A 22,288-nucleotide genomic window follows, 5' to 3' on the forward strand; every position below is an offset into this window, starting at 1 on the left:
GGGCGTTTTTCTTTCCTCGGTCATCAGGTTCTTGTTCATAGGGGATCTCCTGGTCGATGGGGCTCTCCCCCATATTGTAGGCTTACAATAGGCTTGTAGATCTTAAAATATAAAGCAATTTGAGATGGCTATTGTGAACGCGTGCTCCATAAATATGATGAATGAGGTTCTGGCCTTCAGAAATGAATACTTAGAATTGTTTCATCATCACAGACTCATGGCATTAACTACATTTAGGCCAACCCTGCTTACATCTGCCTCCCAAAGACTTGAGCCAGGGGGAAAAAATAAAATTAGAAGTCAGATAAACAGCACTCATAATTTTCCAGACAGCTGTGTCTGTCCCACACACTGTTCAGGCCTTGGTGCAGCACCTCACCTCATCTGCAGCAGGTGGGTGGGGCAAGCACGTGCCTGAGATGACCATATTAGAGAGCTCCAAGCTCAGCGACATGATAAAGATCCAACGAGAAAACTGAACCTGAGCAGTTAGATCAGTCCAAAGCCCTAGCTTTTGTTTAGAGGGCTTACTTGCACATATTACACTATGATGTAAACTGAAATACCCATATTAAATATGATTAAAGACAGCTAGGAAAACGCAATAAGGGTCTTTTTTAAACTCTTGTTTGCTTGAAGAAGGAATAGCCTCATAAATGAGGGCATTGACTACTACAGTCAAATGATTTTACACGCAAAAACCCTTTAACCCTGAAGAGCTTAACGTGTCCATTAGAAAGGAAGTACCCCAACCCTGCCCAGTGTTTGCTCTTAAAATACAGTCAAAGCTGCCCAGTGTAGAGGCTTAATGTTTAGCAGAAACAGAAGAAGCACAAGATCCCATATGCCCATTTCCCTCGCTGGTAAAGTCCCGCTCAGTGCTTAATAAGAAGAGACGCGTGAAGTGCTCCAGTCGCCCCCGGACTCTTCATTCTGCGCCCGATAATAACCACTCCTTACTAATGGCTAGCTAACCCTGTCGGGCTAGCAGCTAGCAGCACGTTCCAGCATGGAAGTCCCAAAAGGCAAACGTCAGGCTAAAGTGCGGCAGCGGCCTCTGCAGCACTACAACACTACCGAGTCTTTACATGTATGCTTGAAAGAATACTACCCCAACTACTAAGAAATGTGTATCCAAAATGTATAATTAACAAAGTATACCCACCTACCTGCCATGTCGAAAGAATCCTCCACCCTCTGACTGCTTCTTCTTCGTGGTTCGTGAAGCTGCTACTTCTTCTTCGAGGGTTTAACAGTAGTATCCTTAATGTTACATTACTGCCATCTTTAGGAGTTTCTTAACTCCTACAACGTCTCACCCTCCCAGATGCTCCGACACTTGCTTTAAATCAAGGCTGACTAATCTTCTGCTTGCCACTAACAAATTTAACTTTGAGGGTTTTTTTCTGATTTATAGTATAATTTTTTAAAATGTTGTACATGTTTAGCCTCAACATTAAACGATTTATTGGTGTAGCGAATAACAGAGCAACTTCTTGCTGGAAAACCAAGCTCACTTGCCATTGTAAAAGTACTCCCCACAGGCAGCAGCCTCTTCCAGTAAGTCAAAACCCAGCCCAGGAGCCATTTGGGGAACACAACACCCACCCCCAGTAAAAAACAAACAAACACTCAAACAAAACTCAGTCAGTTATGTTTATTTCTCTAAGTAACCCGTTGGAACAATGAAAAAATAGTGCTTGTTGAAAATCCTCCACAGCCCAACGTGTCATGTTCTTCGTATTACTACAGTACCATTAGTATATCACACTCAGCTTGCATCTACACTGAATTTTGTCCGTAAGCGATGAGGTGAGGTGGAAGATTTTTGTCAATAGCCACACACACACACACACACACACACACACACACACACACACACACACACACACACACACACAGGCGAGTCAAAAGTACACAAAATGAGTCCAAACAGAGGCCATGTGAGTCGAGGCAGATTGCTAAATGCAGGAGTTGAGGCAGATTGATGTTTTACAAATGAATGAATGACACAACAATACACGGAGGATTTTTTTGGTAAACAGTATTAAGTACATAAAATTGATTGAAAAAGAAAACGCACTGTGGCCTGGTGAGTTTGCACTGCTGTAACAGCCACAGTTTAACACTAAGAGAACACCTTACATTCTACAGCAACAAAGCAACTTATCAGGTTATAGCAACTCTATCGACTTGTGCATTTCAAAAAAGAACATCCATCCATTCACTTCCGCTTATCCTTTTCAGGGTCGCGGGGGGCGCTGGAGCATATCCCAGCTGTCATAGGGCGAGAGGCAGGGTACACCCTGGACAGGTCGGCAGTCTGTCACAGGGCCAACACACAGAGACAGACAACCATTCGCACTCACATTCATTCGCACATTCACACCTAGTGACAATTTGGATTATCCAATTAACCTATCCCCACATATCTGAATAAATAAGACACATTGCAGCATGTGCACAGTGTAAAACATATTTTGGTTTAAATAACCCCTCCCCACCAAGAACCCAGAGAGCTGAGTCACACATTTAAATAACATTACATTCACGTAATGAAATGCTTCTTCATCATGTCGCTAACAGCTATGAGTTAGATAATAAAGCAAGATCTAGTCTCAGACAAAGAACAGGTAACCAACAAAAAGTTCAGAGTGAGCACAGTGGCACATTAACACAGAGTCAATTACAAGCTTCAAAGGAAACAGAATGAAAAAACACTTCAAACACTACATGACTGGCAGATCTCAGCAGCGTCGGGTGCGAGAGGTGGCTTCTAACGCAGTAATGCCCACAAATAAAAGTGGAACCTCGTTTGGGAGTCTTCTTCTCGGCAGGCTGATTGGGGCAATGCCAATCAGGAGGCTTCATTCTCCTGAACAGCTTTGTCACGCAGCTCGTGAAGAATGGGAGTCAGGATTGCTTTCAGTGTTGCATACAGAGACTTGTTCTCCTCTGAGGCAGGGTCCATCTGCAAAGCAAACTGCACTGCATCATGCCCAGTAAGAACTTAAGTAAACATGTTCAATACATGCTGTTTGTTAACGCTCACCTTAGTAAACACTTTAATGGTTTGGTTAAGAAAACTGGTCTCCAATTCTTTAAGCACTGGCAGGAGATGAGCAGCACAGTCGAGGATGCACAGCAAAGTGAGCCGGTGACCCTATCAAAAGGAAGGAGACCGTACTGTAAGTCACACTACAGGATCACATAGTGCTGGCTGAGACACTGGATGTGTCAGGATAGCAGTTAAATTGTCGCTAATCTGCGAGAGATGAATCTGAATCTTAGCAAGATTGGTTAGCAACAAAAACCAAGTGCAATGTACAGACACACATATCTGCTAATACCTAATTATTCCCTGCAATGACCTTACCAGTCCGTTCATTCCATTAGAGACTATAATATAGTGGAGCGGCCCTGTTCAGTAACTGAACTAGCTGAGATGAAGCATCTATGAATGGTGAGTTATAAAAAACCCACCATCTTGTTACTAAGGTGGAAACTATCCATAGATGTCAACACTGTTTGTTTTTTTTAATTTGCTATTTAATGGCATTTTAACATCCTTTTTATTTGGCCTCTTTCTGGCTTTATTAGACAGATAAAGTGAAGACTGACAGGAAAGAGATAGGGGAAGACATGCGGCAAAGGGCCGGGGGTCAGACTCGAACCCAGATCGGCCGCTCTCATCCATGTGGCATATGGTCGCCTGCTCATCCAACTGAGCTAAACCGGCACCAGTCTACATGTATTTTGTGGACTTCGAGGTGTTCAACTATGTCTCTCAGAGTATTCTGTGGAGTATTCTTCTTCAGGAGTATGGGGTGTCTGGCCCGTTGTTACAAGCCTTCGTCGTTAAACAACCATGGCAAGACCTTGGTTCACACAGCCGGTGTTCTGGGAATCCATCAACCTGGCAAACCATCGTACCCGTTGTTTCTGTGCATGCGCACAACACAAAATTAAGTGGCGAACCGTCCTACCTTTGTGAATATGAGCTAGAAGCTTCTTTACACTGGCTTCCTGTCTCCTACAGGATCCAATTTAAACTTTTACTTTTTGTTTTTAAGTCACTTAATGCCCGAGCCCCTCCTTCCCTGTCTGAGCTCCTCTCTGCCTATGCTCCAGGAAAAACCACGAGGTCTAGCTCAAAACTAATGCTGTCCATCCCACGGACTAACCTCAAATCCCGATACATCCTTCTCTGTGGCAGGTCCCAGACTTTGGAATAGTCTCCCCTTAAATATTAGATCTGCACAAACACTTGAACAATTTAAATCATTACCAAAGACACATTTCTATGCCCTGGCTTTTAACACACTATGACCCAAGCATTTTGGTCTTATTTGAATTAGTTTAGTTATTGTTTTAATTCTCCTATTGTCCTATTATTGTTTTTTATTGTTATTATTGTATTACATTGTTGTTTTTTAATGCCATTTTTATATTGTTAAGCACTTTGTGCAGCATCGGCTGTTTGAAATATATAAATAAATTTGACCTTGACCTAGAAACATACTTTAACAGCTAAAATTCAGTGGCAAATCGTCCTACCTTTGTTAATAAGAACTAGAAACATACTCTGACGGGTAAAATGAAGTGCCAAACCATCCTGGCTGTATGAAAATGAGCTACAAGCATAATCTGATGAGCAAAGTTAAGTGGCAAACCGTCATACCTACTTAAATTGGTGCTGGAATTACTCTGTGACAGCAGAAATGTGCATAAACTCTCTTGGCTCTCAGCGAAGGCGGTCGCACTTTTCTCCTCTCCTCCTTACCCTTATCTTCCCTGCTTAGCCTCTGTGTCCTAGTCTGTCTTATGTTCATTACTTTCCCTGGAACAGTCTCTCACTGTCGTTCTCTAAAACCTAAAAGAGAATTATGGATTTGATCAACTGGTCTCTGAATGCTATTGACACCCTCTTCTCAACGAGAAGTCTGGGCTCGGGAGAGCCCGAGTGCCCCGGAGGGACTTTCCCTGCCGGTTACACGATGGACGGGTGGCAGAAATGGAGGCTCGTGTGCCTGGCGGGACTGTCGATCGAGGACGCTGAAGATATTTACCTATTCGGAACCATGATAATGGGTTCCGAATAGCCAGCTCCGATCAGCTCCGTTCTTGCTGATCGGAGCTGGCATGGCCCTGACTTATCGGAGAAATAAGAGAGCGGAACCGGCTGTTCAAACCCCCCCAAAGCTGCCCGCTGGAATCGAAGCGACGGGACGAGGCGCGACCTCTCACAACGAACGCAGCATGGTTAACACCTTGGAGACGCTTACAGCTGCTGTGAAGGCTCAAAACAACACCATTGAGCGTATGGTGGGATACATCAGAGAGGGCCCTGCTCAAAATGACAACCTTGAGCGAAAGTTGGATCACATCACAGAACGGATCACTGCAGTTGTGGGGTCTCAGAATCAAAAGAATGACAACACCACGGATCAGAAGTTTGATACCATCATGGGGAGGCTCGCGGCTCTCCAACGGGAGATCGAGAGACCAGCATCAGTGTGTTAAGATCAGCTTGAAAATTCTCGTGAGCTGCTCGTTTGGAAAGAAAATCAACAAATTCGGGATAAAAATGCAGACACCACCACGGCGCCAGCTGTAGGCCCAAGGCTGAAGCCGGACAAACACTCCCTGATAACGACTGTGTGATGACTATTCTCCCCATCCCATGCAAGGACACCTGGATTGGCTGGAGGACTGTTTACTTAGCCTGATAGGGCGAAGGACACTGTCTCAGCTGAACTATGGACACGCACACACACACACTTACACTGATAAGCACTCACTCATCTCCCCCCCCTTTTCCAACGCCTTCGATGCTTCTTGTCCCCCGGGAACACGAGGCGGGTCTGGGCCCGCGCTGTAAAAGAGACGGCGCTGTGGAAGGATTGCTGCTGTGTTGCCTGGGGCTACTCCTTATCCCCTACCCAACCCTGTGGCTTGTTATGTCTTATTAATGTTGTGACGTGGACATTCATGTGCTTTTTTGTGCAGAGGAGTTTTTTTTGTTTCCTGTTCTCGTGCTGTCCTACCATGGAAGCACAGCATGAGTGGAGGTCTCTTTTTTTCCTCTTGTACCTTCCCATTGTGTGGACATTTCGGTGTTTTTCTGTAACGCTACCTATCTCCGACTTGTAACCCCATGTAATGTTTGTGTCTTGTGTGTAAGGTCGGGGGGGGTCTCCATTTCGCAGCAGGGCAACCTGTATGTGACAATAAAGGCTTTCATTCATTCATTCATAAACTACTTACGGTAGGACGTTTTGCCAAAGTAGGATGGTTTGTCAGAACACTGGTAATAAGTCGGACTGGCTGGGGGTTGGACTCTGCCAGGGCTGCCCTTTGTCACTGATTCTGTTACTAATTTTTATGGACAGAATTTCTATGCATAGCCTCGTGGCAGAATGTTTCCACTTGGGTGGTCTCAGAAATTCGTCTCTGCTTTTCGCAGACGATGTGGTTCTAGAAGGACGACCTCCTACTCACACTGGAGCGCTTCACAGCCGGGTGTGAAGTGGCAGGAATGAGAATCAGCACCTCCAAGCTTGAGGCAATGGTGCTCAGACGGAAAAGTGTGGAGTGCTCACTCCGGGTCAGGGACAAGTTAATGCCCCGAGTCGAGGAGTTTAAGTTTCCTCGGGGTCTTGTTCACGAGTGAGAGGGAAGGGAAGAGGAGATCGATAGAAGAACTGGTGCTGCGGCTGCAGTGGTGCGGACGCTGTACCGGTCTGTCGTGGTGAAAAGAGAGTCTAAAAGCGAAGCTCTCGATTTACTTGATGATCTACGCCCCAACCCTCACCTATGGTCACGACTCGGGGAAGTGAACGAAAGTTCAAGACTCAGCAAACAGGGAGACACAACTTTGTGTTGTTGGTGCCTCATGGAGCACGTCCAACGCAGTTATCTGAAAAATACTATGAGTATTTTTAGTTGTACAGACCTTTGTCACCACAAGTCTGTGCTTCACTTTTGTGAATGAAATTCTAGTAGCTTCAACCGTGTTTGTAGTTAAGCAGTTTTATGAATGCAAGTTAAGATGAACTAACTTGGCACTCTTCTTGTAGGTGTCGCCATTTGAGAGCAACAACTTAACGATTGCTTACACGTGATGGGTTTAGGGGACATCTGTAAATTGTAGCTATAAATGTTGCTATAACAAAATAACTTGGGTTACACTTGTTCCAACCAGCCTCACAATTTAAACAAGTTAGACAAACAATACATTTTCATTGTCCTCCTCACTTACTGACTTATTGACCAACACCACCCAGTGGAGGTCGAATACTACTCCTGAGCCTTACTGCAGACTTTTTTGAATATCTAGTATTGATGTTAAGCAAAATTACATTATCAGATTAATTAAAGGCATCATGGGACTAATTCTTCAAGCCCATTACTGAGTCAAAGGGCCTTGAACAGAAGGACAATAGTTCCATTAACAGACTGGGCCATTTTTTAAAACCAATTCAGAACTTTCTTTGTTGGGATTTGAAGACATTAAAAAAACTAATTAAGCCAATTTCATGCTCCATGTTTTCTTGTGTACATTTCACTACAGTAGCTTTGATTTTTCAAAGTTAAAAGAAATATTTTCTTTTAATATACGGTGCAACCTTTCACTTCATTCAGCTGTTTAACAAAGTCTGCTCTCCCTGTTTGGTTTAGACAGCAATGCTTGGAAGATATTTGACACAGTCTACCTTTTCCAGTGAATCGAGGGCGTTCTGTGGGTTTACATTCCTTTCAGTGAGGGCTTTTATATCCTCACTGCTGATGACTGGATCCTTAAGCTGCTCCACCCATGACCACATCAGACTAGATAGGACCAGAGGGTCTCTCTCCTTGCACAGCCTCTCCCATGTTCCCTCTCTGGAGTTCAGCTCCATCTGCACAACACAAAACAGACTGACAATGAAATGACTGAAATGAAGTGCCAGTAAGAACACAGTTCCAGGTTCAAGTCAAACTATGTACAACACAGTTTTTTTGTAAAAAAAAAAAAAAGAGAACTAGATTAACTCAACACACATCTCCTATGGTAACGACAGTGTGATTCTAAATACACTTCAAGACAATCTATGATACATGAGACCCAGAGCTGTCTTTTTTTGGCAAATGTAAGCTAAAACTGGTAGGTCTGCTAACACATTAAAACTACACGTGGAGCAAATACCACTGTGATCTTAATCTGATTATTTAACTGAGCTGCCCATTTTTAATTTAGTTTATTAGCTAGATTCTGGGAGCACAGCTAAGCTATACCTAGCTAGTAGGGGTGGGGGAAAAATGGATACTGTGTAGTATTGTGATATTTTGTTTGCTAATAATGCATCGATACAGGGACAGCAGAAATCAATATTTTGTTACAAAAAAGTTTTTGTGCTCTGACTTCAGAGCATGTTGATCCTTTTTCTGAGCAAGAATCCTGACATTCCTTCACTGTCCAAATGTGTTTAACTTTTTTATGGCAGCAATAAACATGACAGTTTACTTATTTTAATTTAAGACATGTTTTATTTTAATTAAGTTTAAAACTTTTTTATTTAATGTAAAATTATATTTTGTTTTAATTTACTTTCAAATTCTCCAGTTGCTGAAGGGGCTGCATAGTTTTCATAAACTGCATAGTTCAGAATAGCTATAATTGTACCAGATGGTTGATTCAGTTAATTTGGACTAGACTGTAATACAAACCGTTCAGTTTGTCAACAATAAAACTGAAATGAGAGAAAGACTGAGTGTGAGACTTTGATATTAGAGAAAATGAATATTGATAAAGTTTACCTTTATGTACAGAATCTGAATATCGCAAAATATTTTTAAAAAATTGCAATAATATCGTATCGTGCGTTAAGTATTGTGATAATATCGTATCGTGGGATGTATGGTGATTCCCACCTCTACTAGCTAGCTACCTTTATCTTGCTTGCTAACATTATTACTGACAAAAATCACATGAATGGAAGATCCTGTTTGCTAGCATGACAAAATTAGAGCAGCACAGTAGTGCAATGGTTAGCACTGGTGCCTCGAGGTCCTGGAATCTAGTCGGTCACATGTATGTAGTATCACTGTTTTGGCTAATCCTAGCAAGACCTCTGTTCAAACAAAAAGCAACCAGCTGTGGACGTCATTAAAAACAATTATGGTTTGAGGTCACACAGTAGACCTAGCAGTCAACACAAAGATGGGTAAGCCCAAAGCTGTAAAGACAGAGCACTCTTTTCAAAACCCTATTGGTCAAAGGTACTCTCTTCCTCCCGCTGCTAAAAATAACAGGCTAATCCTGGAAGGTTGCTAATCTATCATCCTTCCCTTATGAAGAGTCATAGAAACTTTTCATGCAATTGCCAGAAAAGTAAGAATTTAGCGTATCGACTATGAGACAGTCCAAAGTTGCACTTAAGGTGGTGCAATTTACAATTTGAGATTGTAATGTTTAGAAAATCTGGTTAAGCGGGTTGGAAATCTGGCTGGAAAGTAAGTGTAATAATCCCTGCACAAGTTAGGTGGGGCTCACCTGCCACAATGACACCTTGGAGGTGAGATCCTTGTCTGTCAGTTCCAGGGCCAGAGCTTTTGCCACCATGAGGCACCTGCTCTCTGGTGAGAACTCAGACTGGAGGGTGATAAAAGGAACCTCTGAGAAGTCACCTGCACTTCCACCCATTGACACATTCTCCTTACCAGCTACCAGTTTGCTCTTGACTGCTAAGGCCGGCAGTGTGGCATTGCAGTGGGATCTTCTACTGTCCTCAGAGAAATATAAAGGCAAACTCTGATGGCCTTCACGGAGCGGTCTTTTTAAAATGGGAGATCCAAGGTCTTCCTTTGTTTCTGTACTGGAGTTCTGATTGTTCTTAAAAATGTTCTGAGTAGAGAGGTTGCAAAATCTGGAAGGGTTACAGGCAGTAAGGCTGCTGTGAGACAAGGAATGTTTGATCAGGCAGTTGATTGGTTGGTTGTTCTTCAGATTTCCTAAAGGATGCTGGCGTTGCCCCAGCTTGTGAAGAACAGAATCGCTGTAGCTCCTGTTTTCGCACAGAAAAGATCTCTGGGGGCTCTCTCCATTCTGCTGTCTCCACAAGGGGTCAAGCTCATTGTCACTAATTAGAGGCTGATCGTTAGCAAGTCTAGGCTGTATCAGTGCTGGACTAAGAGGATGGGATGAACTACATAGAAGAGGAATCCCTTTCCCTTTCATTTCCTTCCCAAGCTGTTGAAGGGCCTGCTGGGACACAGTCTTCTCTACCTCAGCCGTGAGGTCGGGAATCTCCAACCATTCCTCCTCAATCACCACCTGTCTGTTGGCTGCGATGTCAATTAGCAGCCTGCACACCAGCTGGACAATCTTTGGCACGTTCTTCATCTGCCGAGCCTCGTAGCCATGTAGCAGGTGTCGTTGACGGGTGAGATACTGGGACAAAGTAACGGCACCTGCTTTGGGTTCAGCGCAGGAGAAGACACTTCGAAGAGGAACCAGGAACTGGGCAAACTCCCTGACACAGAGAAGCTGGCCTCTGGTTTGGATGGAGTTGGGTCTTTTGGCTCGCACAAACAGGATGGCTTGGTCAGCGTTCATACGAGTTGTAAAGACCAAATAACAAGCCAACAACACACCTAAATGATGCAAAATACAAATTAAAAAACTGATATATTTATAAAGTACAAATGCAGACTTGAGCGATTCCAAACTGCTCGTGTTGCAAACCTGTTCTTCCAAGGCCAGCATGGCAGTGGACAGCCATCTTCCCTTCTTGGACAGCAAATGACATGACTTTTACCATGTCAAGGATTGTAGTCAGAGATGCCACACCATAATCTTTCCATCCAAAATTGTAATAATATACTGAAAGATAAAAGGCCAGAGATTAGAATCAAAAGGAGTTTTTAATTGTTTGTGCAGTACATGGTCACAAACATCCATCTTCTTCTGCTTATCCGGGGCCGGGTCACGGGGGCACCAGCCTAAGCAGAGAAGCCCAGACCTCCCTCTCCCCACTCACCTCCTCCAGCTTGTCCGGAGCAACACCAAGGTGTTCCCAGACCAGCCGAGAGATGCAAACATTGCACCCTAAATCAGTTGAGATAATCTAATAAACAAGAGCAGCAATGACAAGTTGGTGGTAGTTTCACTTGTTTTTTCCTTCCCTCCAAAACTAGCGTGCTAATTAAACAAGGTCTCAGTCCCACAGGCCTAGAGATTAGCCAGCAATCCCCTGGCAATTTCTCGTCTCCAGGAAGAAATGTGAATTCTCTGACTGGTTCTTAAGTGGTTGCTGGAGGTTTCCTGCACTTCCTAGTAGGTACTGCACCAAAAACCTTGTGATTGCTTTGGTTGCTAGCAGACTACTGTCGTCACCATGAGTCGCAACAAAGCCACTGACTCGTCTGCAAACGCAATTTTCTCTCCGAGCAGTAGAGAAACAGTATGACAAACAAAAAACGAAGAATGTTCACCTTCAAAGTAAAGTATTGTACCACTGCAACCAATACATTTTAAAAGGTGCATATTAGGGCTGCCACAAATGATTATTTTGATAGTCGACTAGTCACCGATTATTTTTGCGATTAGTCGACTAATCAGATCATCATCCATTGGACGTAAAACGTACAGCTTATTGCACCAGCAGCATCTGCTCTTATATAACTATCATTAATTAGTGTTTAAGGTATGTGCAAACTAAAAATAAAGACAAGATGATAGTTTATTAAATTTTAATGTCATCTTCAGATTGTTTCGGTGAAGTTTAATAAACTCCTTGCTATCTAAAATAAAACAGGACACCGGAGTAAATTCTCGAGCATCTCACACTTCTGATAACCAGCTGTCTGCTTGACGTTTGTTCAGCTGTGTAAAAACTATAACTTTAATCTCAGTAAAACCGATTTACTCAGGAACAAATAAAATACTGAAAAAAGCCAAACAATAACATTTTTAAGTTATCTAAGTGACTTATATATGTTTAACCTGAGTAGCGAAAGAAAGCGGTGGGTTTGAAAACGACTTGCCGGGAGTCCGGTGTTCTCACGGCTCTAGTGAGCCTAGCCCCCGGCTAGCTATCGAGCTAGTGGGTGACAGACGTCTCCGAAAACGTCGGAGCGCTTTTGAAAATATGTGGTGTCTTGATAAAGTGAGCAGATATTTGAGGTTTACACAGCTACATTCTCGCCTGAAAATATGTTAAACGTTTATTTTGTGACCCAGAAAGAATAATAAGAGTAATATTAAAACTAACTAGCTGCCGCCATTGTTGGAAACTGAGCTGGGCTGCGCTATGAATTCTGGGACACAGCTTCTTCTTCTTCGGGGTTTAACGGCAGCTGGCATCCTTGTACATGCAGTGCTGCCATCTTCTGTTTTAGTCCGTTATTACACTCTTAAATCCTACTACTTATTCCTGCGTCTTTTGTGATCTTACAAAACTTCTAAATCTCGACTTTCACACTACCACTTGGTAGTTTGTGAGTGTTTGCAAGCTAGTAGGCATCTTCCATTCAAATTATCGGAAAACAAGATCCAGCACTGTAAACCTCTTCCAGCAAACTCCAGACACCATTCACAGAATACACACCCTAGCAACTGTTGGTTATCAGAGGGGTCACAGCCTGGTCTTCAGGTTTGTGTGAATGGGACTTCAACAATCCATTTCCCAGCAACTGCCAGCAACTGCCAACTGCTCGAGAAACAGATATTTTTCTCTTACAACTAGTGGTTCCCAAGTATTTACCAACTGGTCTCCAGTCTAGTGTGACTGGCGCAGTCAGCCAGGTTCAATAATAGGGTTGTAAAACATACAACTTGAAGTAACTTGGAATTAATCAATCTTGTGCATGAATAAGATTGTAAGTGTTATAAACAGCACTGTATTATAGAAATTATTTGTTAGATGAATAAATTATTTTGCTACTTGTGTTTAGGATGAATATAATTAGTTCAGAATAACTTCCTCAGTCATTGTTGCATTTTCTGCACCAAAGCAGAGCGTGATTTTTCCCTAACATTCCTCCAGAGCTACCTGGGTTGAAGCGTAAACTCTAAAAGCGGAATGCTGTAATAGTTTTGACACCTTTTTCAGGAAATGTCTTGAGTGGACATGTTTGACCATAAACATGTTTGGCACAAACTTCCAGCACTTTAGCTGATTTTGCAACCACAAGACATCTTGAATCTTGAAGGCATTGAACCAATTATGAACTGCTGTGTATATCAGCGTTTTAGACTCAAGAATTCCCAAGAATTCAAGTGTTGCAATGGCCCAGTCAAAGTCCACACCAGAACCCAATTGAGATGCTGCAATAAGACATGAAGAAAGCCACATATTGAAGTGAAGCAATGTTGTAAAGAAAAGTGAGCTAAAAAAAAAAAAGACATGAAAGACTAATGAAGCCCTACACGAAACTATTACTGTTGGTAAAGGTGTTTCTAAGCTACTGATTCATGGTGTACTCAAGTTTGTGTACCACTGCTTCAGCTTTTGTGCTTGGGTTTTGTTTGATAAATAAATATTGACGGTGTAATACAGTTTTACAGTTTTGTAATACATTAAGCACATTTTATTACCTCAAGATAAAACTGTTTCCTTGAAAATATACTGCTACCATTTAAATTCAACTCCCAGAATAATGTGTTGTTAGAGGATCAATCCATTCTATGGAATCGCCCTCCTTCCATTATTATTTGGTTAAATATAAACCACTGATTAAAGCTTGGTGGATTTTTAATAACTTGTTGAACTTGAACTAGTTGTTACTGAAAAGTGATTCAAAACACATAAAGGAGCTTTGGTCTTACACTGAATGACGCATATTTTCTATACAAAATACAGGAACTATCAATCATTTTAGAAACACACCTCAAAGACTAGTTTACAGCCGTCACTTCCAACATCTCTGTAAAGATCTTTGACTTTGACACAAAGGGAAAATGTTAACATGATACGTGATCAGGTGATTAACAGACTCATAAGATTGTTGCTTTGGCACTTTTCATAAGATTTGCTTCTCAAGGAGTGAAAAACGTTGCACGACAAAGACCAATATTAAGATTAAGGCCAAGTGTTTAGACTTGAGACTTTTTTACAGACTGTCAAATAAAACATTGGAGTACGCAAAATGCACGTTTTGATGAGGTGACATTGTCAGAATCCCAGGAGAGCCTATTAGGAAGAAGAAGGAATGAAATAAATCCCTTTGCAATTACTTGGTTACTAGGGACTGCATGTAGGCAAAACACAACACAGATGGTATTGAGGGAAATGTTAAATCTACCTTAGCCTGTCACCTGCTCCACTAACTGCATACCTTGTACCGTAACTCAGGCTCAAGAAAACTAAATGTATACTTTTTCCATTATTACCATCTGGTCACATGATCTTCTATGTTAAGAATGGTCTCCCCTCTTAAGAATCTACAAATCGACCTAATCAGGGCCGAACCATTGATTCATTAAGAAAAACCCCACATCTGTCACTTTTCATTCTGCATCCTCACAACGTTTTCAATAGCTGTTGGTGCCAAGTACATCTGCTGTTAGGCCACTTCCAGAAGGATCCAATCAAAAAGCTACTGATACACAAATCAGTGGTGTATGAGAAACAGCTCTTTAAAAGACGGACGGTTTAAACAGAACCAGGAGTATATTAAACTGTCAGTGACACAATAGCATCATGCAATGTTGCAATAGTCCATCTCATAGGTGTCAAACTCTGGCCCGCGGGGCCAAATTTGGCCCGCAGCCTAATTACATTTGGCCCGCGAAGCCATACCAAATTACTATTAAAGCTGGCCTACTGGTATTATACAGCTAATATATATATTGTTTAGTATTAAGCTTTGCTTGTTCCATATTCAGTTTTTCAGCAAAACGTGTTTGAGTCCATAAGAAAAGATTCATTCTTATATCTGGAGGAATAAATATAGCTCAATAAATATTAATGTTAGCCCGCGACTTTGTTCCAGTTTTGAATTTTGGCCCACTGTGTATTTGAGTTTGACACCCCTGGTCTATCTGATCACTGCAGCTCAGGAGGCAGAACAGGTCACCTACTAATCAGAAGGTTGGTGGTTCAATTCCTTTGTGCTCCAGTCTGCATGCCAAATATCCTTGGGCTAGACACTAACGCCAAGCTGCTCTTCGATGCACCGTTGGACTGTGAATGTTAGACTGAAAGCACTTATACAGAAAAAAGTGCAACTGGGCGATAAAAGCTCTAATTAAGAACCAGTCCATTTACCACGTCTTGAGCCACCCCTTCAAGGTGCAGAAACTTATTAAACTGAGAACAAACAGTATTAGTATCATATTGAAATACAGTATATATTTATTTATTAAGGCTGCAGCTAACAATAATTTTAGTTATCGAGTAATCTATCAATTAATCAGATAAGAAATACTTTTGTCTTATTAATCAAAAGGTCTTTCAGAATGAACTTCTCTTTGGCTTCCATTCTAGAAATTGTTTGACTGCGTACAACATCATAAAAAAACCAAACCGTCTCGGTAACCGCTCCGCCTCTTCGCTCTTGTGTAAACTGTGCCAGCGTCATCGTCACTGCTGCCTTTGTTTCAAACTGGGCCCTGAGTGGGCTTAACGTAGGGCTGGGCGATATGGCCTGAAATGTGCGGTAACAATATATATCTCAATATATTCTTTTCTTGTGTATACCATATTTTCCGCACTATAAGGCACACTTAAAATCCTTTAATTTTCTCAAAAATCGACAGTGCGCCTTATTTATGAATTCTGATTGTGCTTACTGACCTTCAAACCCATTTTATGTGGTACACGGCGCTCAAAATACGATTTTGGTAAGCTACAAAGCCACACCGCTTGATGGATTGTCGGAGCATTATGGCTACCATAGTCAGGAGCCTTGCGGAGGAATCTGGGTCCAAAACTCCGTACGCTTCAGGTCCCAAAGTCAAACGAACACTGTGGCATCACTAAGATTTAAAAACTGTCTAAATTCACTAGCTACACAGCTATGTTAGCATAATATAACCACAGTGAAGCTGGAGGATGAACACTAACTTTTTTCCACTCGATGAAAGTTAACGTGAGGGTTCCCGATGGTTAGGGACAAATGCAATCGCATGGCAGGATGCTGTAAACGGATCAAACTTCAGTCAAGAGAACAACTGAGAAATCCAGTTAGTTAGTCATTAATATACTGCAACAACGTGGGAATAGAGAAGCTGCGAGAGAAGAGGAAGTGCAGTTTTTGGCTTTTCTCATATTCCAAAACGTGTTTCGTCTCTTCGCTATTACTGTCGCACGGCCTAATTTGCAGATGATATTGCTTGCAGCTGCTGCGATGCTTTTGATCGAAACAGGCGCAGCTTGATGTCACCATCAACATGGGCTATCGCGGTAGTGTCAAAATCTCTACCATTGGCCAAATTCACATCGTTTCTACCGTATACCCCTAACTTCATGTCAGACTTCTTGCCCACACGCTGCTCCTAAATACGTTTGTATTGCAGGTCTGTTTTTAGCTAATAAAATACTTGCGTTTACACCGTCTAACACATCAACACGCTACAGAGCCGTGCACTAAACAACACATGAAAGCACAGACCTTGTGTCGAGGTTTTTTTTATAATGGAATCATTCAAATTACTCGAAGAATCGTTGCAGCCCAAAGTCTGAACAATTCTGAGCTTGAAAGGCCTTTAACACATCGGGCCAATCCACGACTGATAGCTGTGTGTTTTTCTATCCAGTTACACTTTTACTGCATTGGCAGGTCTTTGGAATCACTGTCATGTTGAAAAATAAAGCTGTTCCCAATCAGACACTTTTGCATGGTGGATCAAAATATGACTGTAGTCTTCTACATTCATTTATGATCCCCAACACCACAGGCTAAATTGCAGCCCTAAAAAACCATGACTGAGCCTCCACCGTGCTGTAGATAATCATTGTTATACCTTCGTCCTGACCTCCTCTGTCTGTTGACAATCATTTCAAACAAAATTTCCATTTTTGGTTCATGTATAATTTTCTTGTAATTTGGCATGCTTTAACCTCAACTTGTGCCGTTCCATAAAATGACTTCTTGAAAAAAAACATGGCTACCCTTCCACTGAGGCCAGTTCTTTTGGGTCTTCTGCAAACAGACCAATCTCTCAGGTTTCTAGATTTTTTCCTATTGTTTAAAGGCATGACTCTCACTGTCACGGACCTGGCTCTGGGGACTCGGGGTCCGTGGGCAGTGGGGACTAGGATTGTTGTTATTATTATTATTATTATCGTTATCATTATTATTTGGTGTGTTGTCTGCACTGCCCCTGTGCACATCTGTATGTAGGCAGGTGGCTGTGTTGCCTGTCTTCTGGGGCCAAGTTACAGGCACCTTCAGCCCTGGGGGCGTGGCCTGACTTGAGGGCTGGCCACACCCGAAGTCCTTGCCGCACACCTGCTCCTCATCTGGGCTCGTCGGTGGAGCTATTTAGAAGAGTGATGGAGCTTCCACCGACGCTGGATTATTGAGTTTGACTCCACGTTAGTGTCATTAGTACCAAGTCCAGTGAGTACATGCCCGCGGTAGTCGAGTGTCCTGACAAGTTGCTTCTTTGTTATTTTTCTCCAGGAAGGAGCAGGGAAGACAAGAGCAGCGAGCACGGGGTGCGGGGACACACTGGAGCGAAGAGCACGGAGCACGAACTTGTGGGTGAAGACACGACACGGAAGTCAAGGGGAAAACATGGGGTTTATTCTGTGAACTATTTACACCACTGTAAATAAACGCACTGCCTTCATCACAAAGTCCTGCATCTTGGGTCCTCATTCCCCTCATCCCCACGGTCTGCCCCACAGACCGTGACACTCACACACTGTTCATCTGCTGTATACTTATTTTTTTTAATCCCGACATGTTCTCCTTTGTCCTCCACTTATCCAGTTTCTTAAAAACACACTGCACACTATGCTGAGATATGCCAAGTTTTCAGCCAGTCGATCTTTGGGAAGCAATTTGTTGGTTGTAAAATACTATCTGATGACTGTCAAACATAATACCTTTGAAATTTTTCAGACTAGTAACAACGTACCTAAACATTAAAGTTTAAAAAAGATTATTTCTTTGCCAAGTTGTCTATTATGTGTAGACACAATACACATCCCTTGAGTTTGGTGGCTTTTTATGCTTGAAAAATTGATTCAACTCAATTCAATTTTATTTATATAATGTAGCACCAAATCACAACAACAGTTGCCTTAAGGTGCTTTATATTGCAAGGTAAAGCCCGTACAATAATACAAAGTTAACGTTCATAAGTCAGTGTTGAGTGGCTTAACAAATAAATGATGAGGTACAAGCACTGGACGGAAATTGAAAAGTCTTTAAAAGACCTTCAGCAGGTCTGATCGACCACTGAATTGAATTGAACTGAACTGAAAGCCTTCATTGTCATTATACACAGTATAACAAGATTACAACAGCTCTATAAAGGTGCACATGTGCTTAGCACAAAAAACTATATAATAATTGCTAAAGACTGCTTAAAAAACTTTTTTCAAAGTGTTGTATGATAACAGTGAATAACTGTGTAATTGTTCTTTTTTTGTGCTTTTGTACAGTTTTTTTGCACATGTTTTAACTGAACTATACATTATCTGCTGAAGGAATGGGATTTATATTTGCAACTTGTTTAGCCAAACCTTGCTAACCTCATGAATGAAGCCCAGCTGCAAAGTTAAGTGTGGTGGACATTAAGAGTTTTAGAAATGAGGCCGTCAAACAAGCTATTCCACCATGATTATAAATATTACCTAGTCACACAACTACTCGTGCACACCGTTTTGGGCCATGTTTGGGGCAGTTCAGTGTATAAGCAGTAAGTAGATATGAGAACTTACTGCCTGCCTCCATGAAAGTTTCAGGTCGGTAAGTGAAGCCGCTCTCTTGCTCCAGTGGGTTTCCGCAGCTGGCGTGTTCTCCAGGTCGCTGCAGGTTAATAACGGTTTTCAAACCACACCTGAGCACAGCAGTCCACAAAACAAGTCAACACAGACACGCAGAGCTGTTCTATGTCTCACAGTTCTTCTGTTTATAACGATGTTCATTTTAAATGAGATGTGAAAGAAATAGAATGGACCTTTGAAATTGTTCAATTATGTTATATTTCTCTATGATCTCAGTGGAAGGCCTTGCCATAGCTAGCAAGTTGTCAGTAATCCTGTAATAAGAGAAAATGAAAGGTTGAACAAGTAAAAACAGCAAGATGGTCAATATCAATACTAAAAACTATTCAGTATCTAATACTGAACGTTTGGTGCAGTCCCTCAGTTTATTCTATGCCTGACACAAGTTGCTTTAGCTTCTTCTCCCTTTAACTCTACTTCCTTTTGATTGGTTGCCCTGCTCAGAGTCAGAGCTGTGTGGCGAGGATGACAACCCTCACAGGGTTTACTTAAACATACACTGCCCTCATTATTTGAAATTGTGGCCATGTTAATGGCCATTTAATATGGCTATTAAATGCGGCTATTTAATATTCCACTAGAGGAACAGTACATCTGTACATCTGCCCACTTTAAACTACATGGACACTCTAAGATATCGACATACCAGGATGAGTAGAGTCCCTTGATGGCTTGCTCCTCATCACTCCAGCGAGAGGGGTTCTCATATTTGCAGGCTTTCCCTCCACAGGCCATGGAGCACTGCATGTGACCGGGGATGACATGCCTCAGGGTCTCACCCATCTTGGTGTACTTTGCAGTAGGGACCCTTGTATTGGCTAATGGTACAAAAAGAAACATAAGGAAATTCTTCGTTTGCAGAAGAAGATATCATAGAAATTGCAACATTTCTCATTTTCTTCAGTGTGGTTACATCTGCTGGTCTTGCACTGGGTGACGGACTGAGGCTGGTTCATGCTGACAGCCACCATGACCGTGTGGGAGGAGGAGGAGGAGGAGGAGAGGAACTGCAGGGCAGATCTGCACTGCCGCTGCAGAACCCTCATCAGCAGGATGTCCGAGGCAGAGCGCCTGCGGTCATGCCACTTCACTCTGGCCAACATCTCACCGGCGAAGGAGCGGCGTCCTTGATGCTGCTGCATCCTGTAGTGCTGCTGCCTGCACACCACAGCCAGCGCCTCTGTGCTAACAAAGGCTCCTGGCTCAGCACTTCTGTGCCCATGATGAATCATGGCTCAACAATCACCCACTGCTGATCAGTTCATCAGTAGCATTTGAAGTGTCACCATGACAACCATCTCCAAAGTCGGCAATGGGAGGTGGGACAGGGGCTTATGTTGTTCTCACACAGTGCGCACACACCGTGTCACAGATCTGCGGCAGGCAGGCTGCTTGTAAAATGTCACACTTGTTTGGTTTTTAAAGCTGTACATCTACAGTAGCCACGAACGCACGGCACTGGTCAGCAGGTACAATGGCACACCTTTTTCTGCTTCTGACTGGATCATTATTAACCAAGTGCACCGGATCCAAATATATTCAGCAGAAAACTGTACTGGAGGGCCAGGTGAGTTCCTATTCATATTAACGTAATGTAATCGTCAATTATACACAGGATAGCTTAAATGAAATCCTTGTTATTGGCCCAAATCATATTTCCCACATTATATTAATCTAAAGCAAAGCAAGAGACATATACATGTATGTCTCTTGCATATATAACACACATGTAACACACATACAAGAGCAATTATGTCTTTGCATCAACAAATCAAACACAAACTCAACTGCTGTAACAACGTGAATGCACTGGTTAAAATGAAGACGAGCTGTGGTTGAAGGCTGCGCTACAGTCCATCAGCTAGTCTACCACTAAACTGCATCCAAAAGGTGAAGTGATCCTGTGGGCTCTGTGAGTGTGTGGGAGCAGCAGGACGGCTGGCTGACAAAAAAGTGAGAGCTGCTTTCACTAGCTACAAGAGACAGAGCCTCAACAACACCGGCTGAAAAATCTGCCACCTTCATACTTCCTACTGTAATATTTCACAGATCAGTCTTACAGTCTTTCAGTCAGTGCAACCAGGCAGACATCTGACAGCACTAATAAACTATCACAGAAAGCCAAAAACATTCAGACAAACATTCATATTAATCAATATATAAATTGCATTTATATTTCTTGGTACTATCATATGGATACTGGAGAATTTTAGACAAACTTTGACTTGAGTGATTGAGTTCGTGATTCACTATTAGGAACCTCTGTTTTTTCAGCCTGAGCATCACTTTTTAGATATTTATTAAATGGTTGTCACAGCAGTGGAATCGCTTTGGAAAGCTGTCCGTCTTGTGCCTTCTCACTCGGACACTATATAACTTTCTTCTTCTTTCTTGGCTCAGTGAAAACGTGCCTCTCCAGGTAACACGTGTTATAAATCTGACGATGATTTGGGGTCTGCACGTCTGCAGCCCTGACATTACTAACACTGCCTCCTTACTCACTGAGCTCAGAAATCACACACCACCAACTTACATGACATGGACAAGAGTTTGGCCCACAGTCCCAGGACCACAGGTGTGTGAAATCAAACACCTAGACATGCAGTCTGTCTTTACAAACATCTGTGGAGAATGGTTTCTTCTAAAGAGCTCACTAAATTCAAGCACAGTCGTATAAAAAGGATGTCGCAGTTGGAACAAGTCAGTCTGTGAAATGTCTTCTCTTCTAGGTATTCCAAGTGGTTTTATTGCAGAACTTAATTGTTTACGACCCACAGCTGCTCAACTTTGCAGTGAAAAATCACGTAAAGTTTAAAGAGCAGTCTCACCAAATGCTGAGGTGCATAGTGCATGAAAGTTGCCAACACTCGGTAAATGCAAAGTTCCAAACCTCCTCTGACATTAACATCAGCATGCTGGGAGCTTCATGGCTGGCAGAGCAGCTCCTGTAGATGTAACCTGTTGCTTGTCCAGTACTTCACTTCACATAGTGTATATTGGAAAAAAGATTGCTGGTACACACTGTGAAAATCCCCAGGCTTGTAAACTCACAGTTTGACACACAATGAGACAGGAACGTAACTTCACTTCCCAATATATTTGCCTCTACATACTCCCAACCCATTATCAACAGTGACAGTATTAAAAAGATGGAACCAGCCTCTGATTTTGGACTCCAACATAGGTTTTCGACCACCATATTTGTTTTTTGAGTGGCTCTCTAATCATTCAACAAGTTTTGGAATAGCCAGACAACACTCTCACTTCATCCGCCTGTTACATACAGTACACCACACACATTTTCATTCATCTGTTTTGTGTATAAGAGCTGAGAATAAAATAAG

The 22,288-nt window shown here is 42.3% G+C and overlaps 2 protein-coding genes across 4 annotated transcripts in view; both read right to left on the reverse strand.

The window, feature by feature from the left end:
- The window catches only part of wnt7aa (wingless-type MMTV integration site family, member 7Aa), a 78,574-nt gene that overhangs the window by 26,347 nt on the left and 29,939 nt on the right, over positions 1-22,288 (reverse strand). The window lies entirely within an intron of this gene.
- The window catches only part of ptpdc1a (protein tyrosine phosphatase domain containing 1a), a 28,736-nt gene continuing 8,089 nt past the window's right edge, over positions 1,642-22,288 (reverse strand). For all 3 annotated transcript variants that reach the window (XM_085161083.1, XM_085161084.1, XM_085161085.1), the window contains 8 exons: positions 19,591-19,762; positions 19,118-19,198; positions 18,879-18,997; positions 10,727-10,864; positions 9,536-10,635; positions 7,716-7,901; positions 3,053-3,163; positions 1,642-2,971 (listed from right to left, as the gene is read on the reverse strand). In XM_085161083.1, coding sequence (XP_085017209.1) covers positions 2,858-2,971; positions 3,053-3,163; positions 7,716-7,901; positions 9,536-10,635; positions 10,727-10,864; positions 18,879-18,997; positions 19,118-19,198; positions 19,591-19,762 — 2,021 coding nt within the window. In that variant the 3' untranslated portion in view covers positions 1,642-2,857. The remainder of the gene's footprint in view (positions 2,972-3,052; positions 3,164-7,715; positions 7,902-9,535; positions 10,636-10,726; positions 10,865-18,878; positions 18,998-19,117; positions 19,199-19,590; positions 19,763-22,288) is intronic.

This window comes from Neolamprologus multifasciatus, chromosome 5, assembly GCF_963576455.1.
Source record: "Neolamprologus multifasciatus chromosome 5, fNeoMul1.2, whole genome shotgun sequence".
Taxonomy (NCBI): domain Eukaryota; kingdom Metazoa; phylum Chordata; class Actinopteri; order Cichliformes; family Cichlidae; genus Neolamprologus; species Neolamprologus multifasciatus.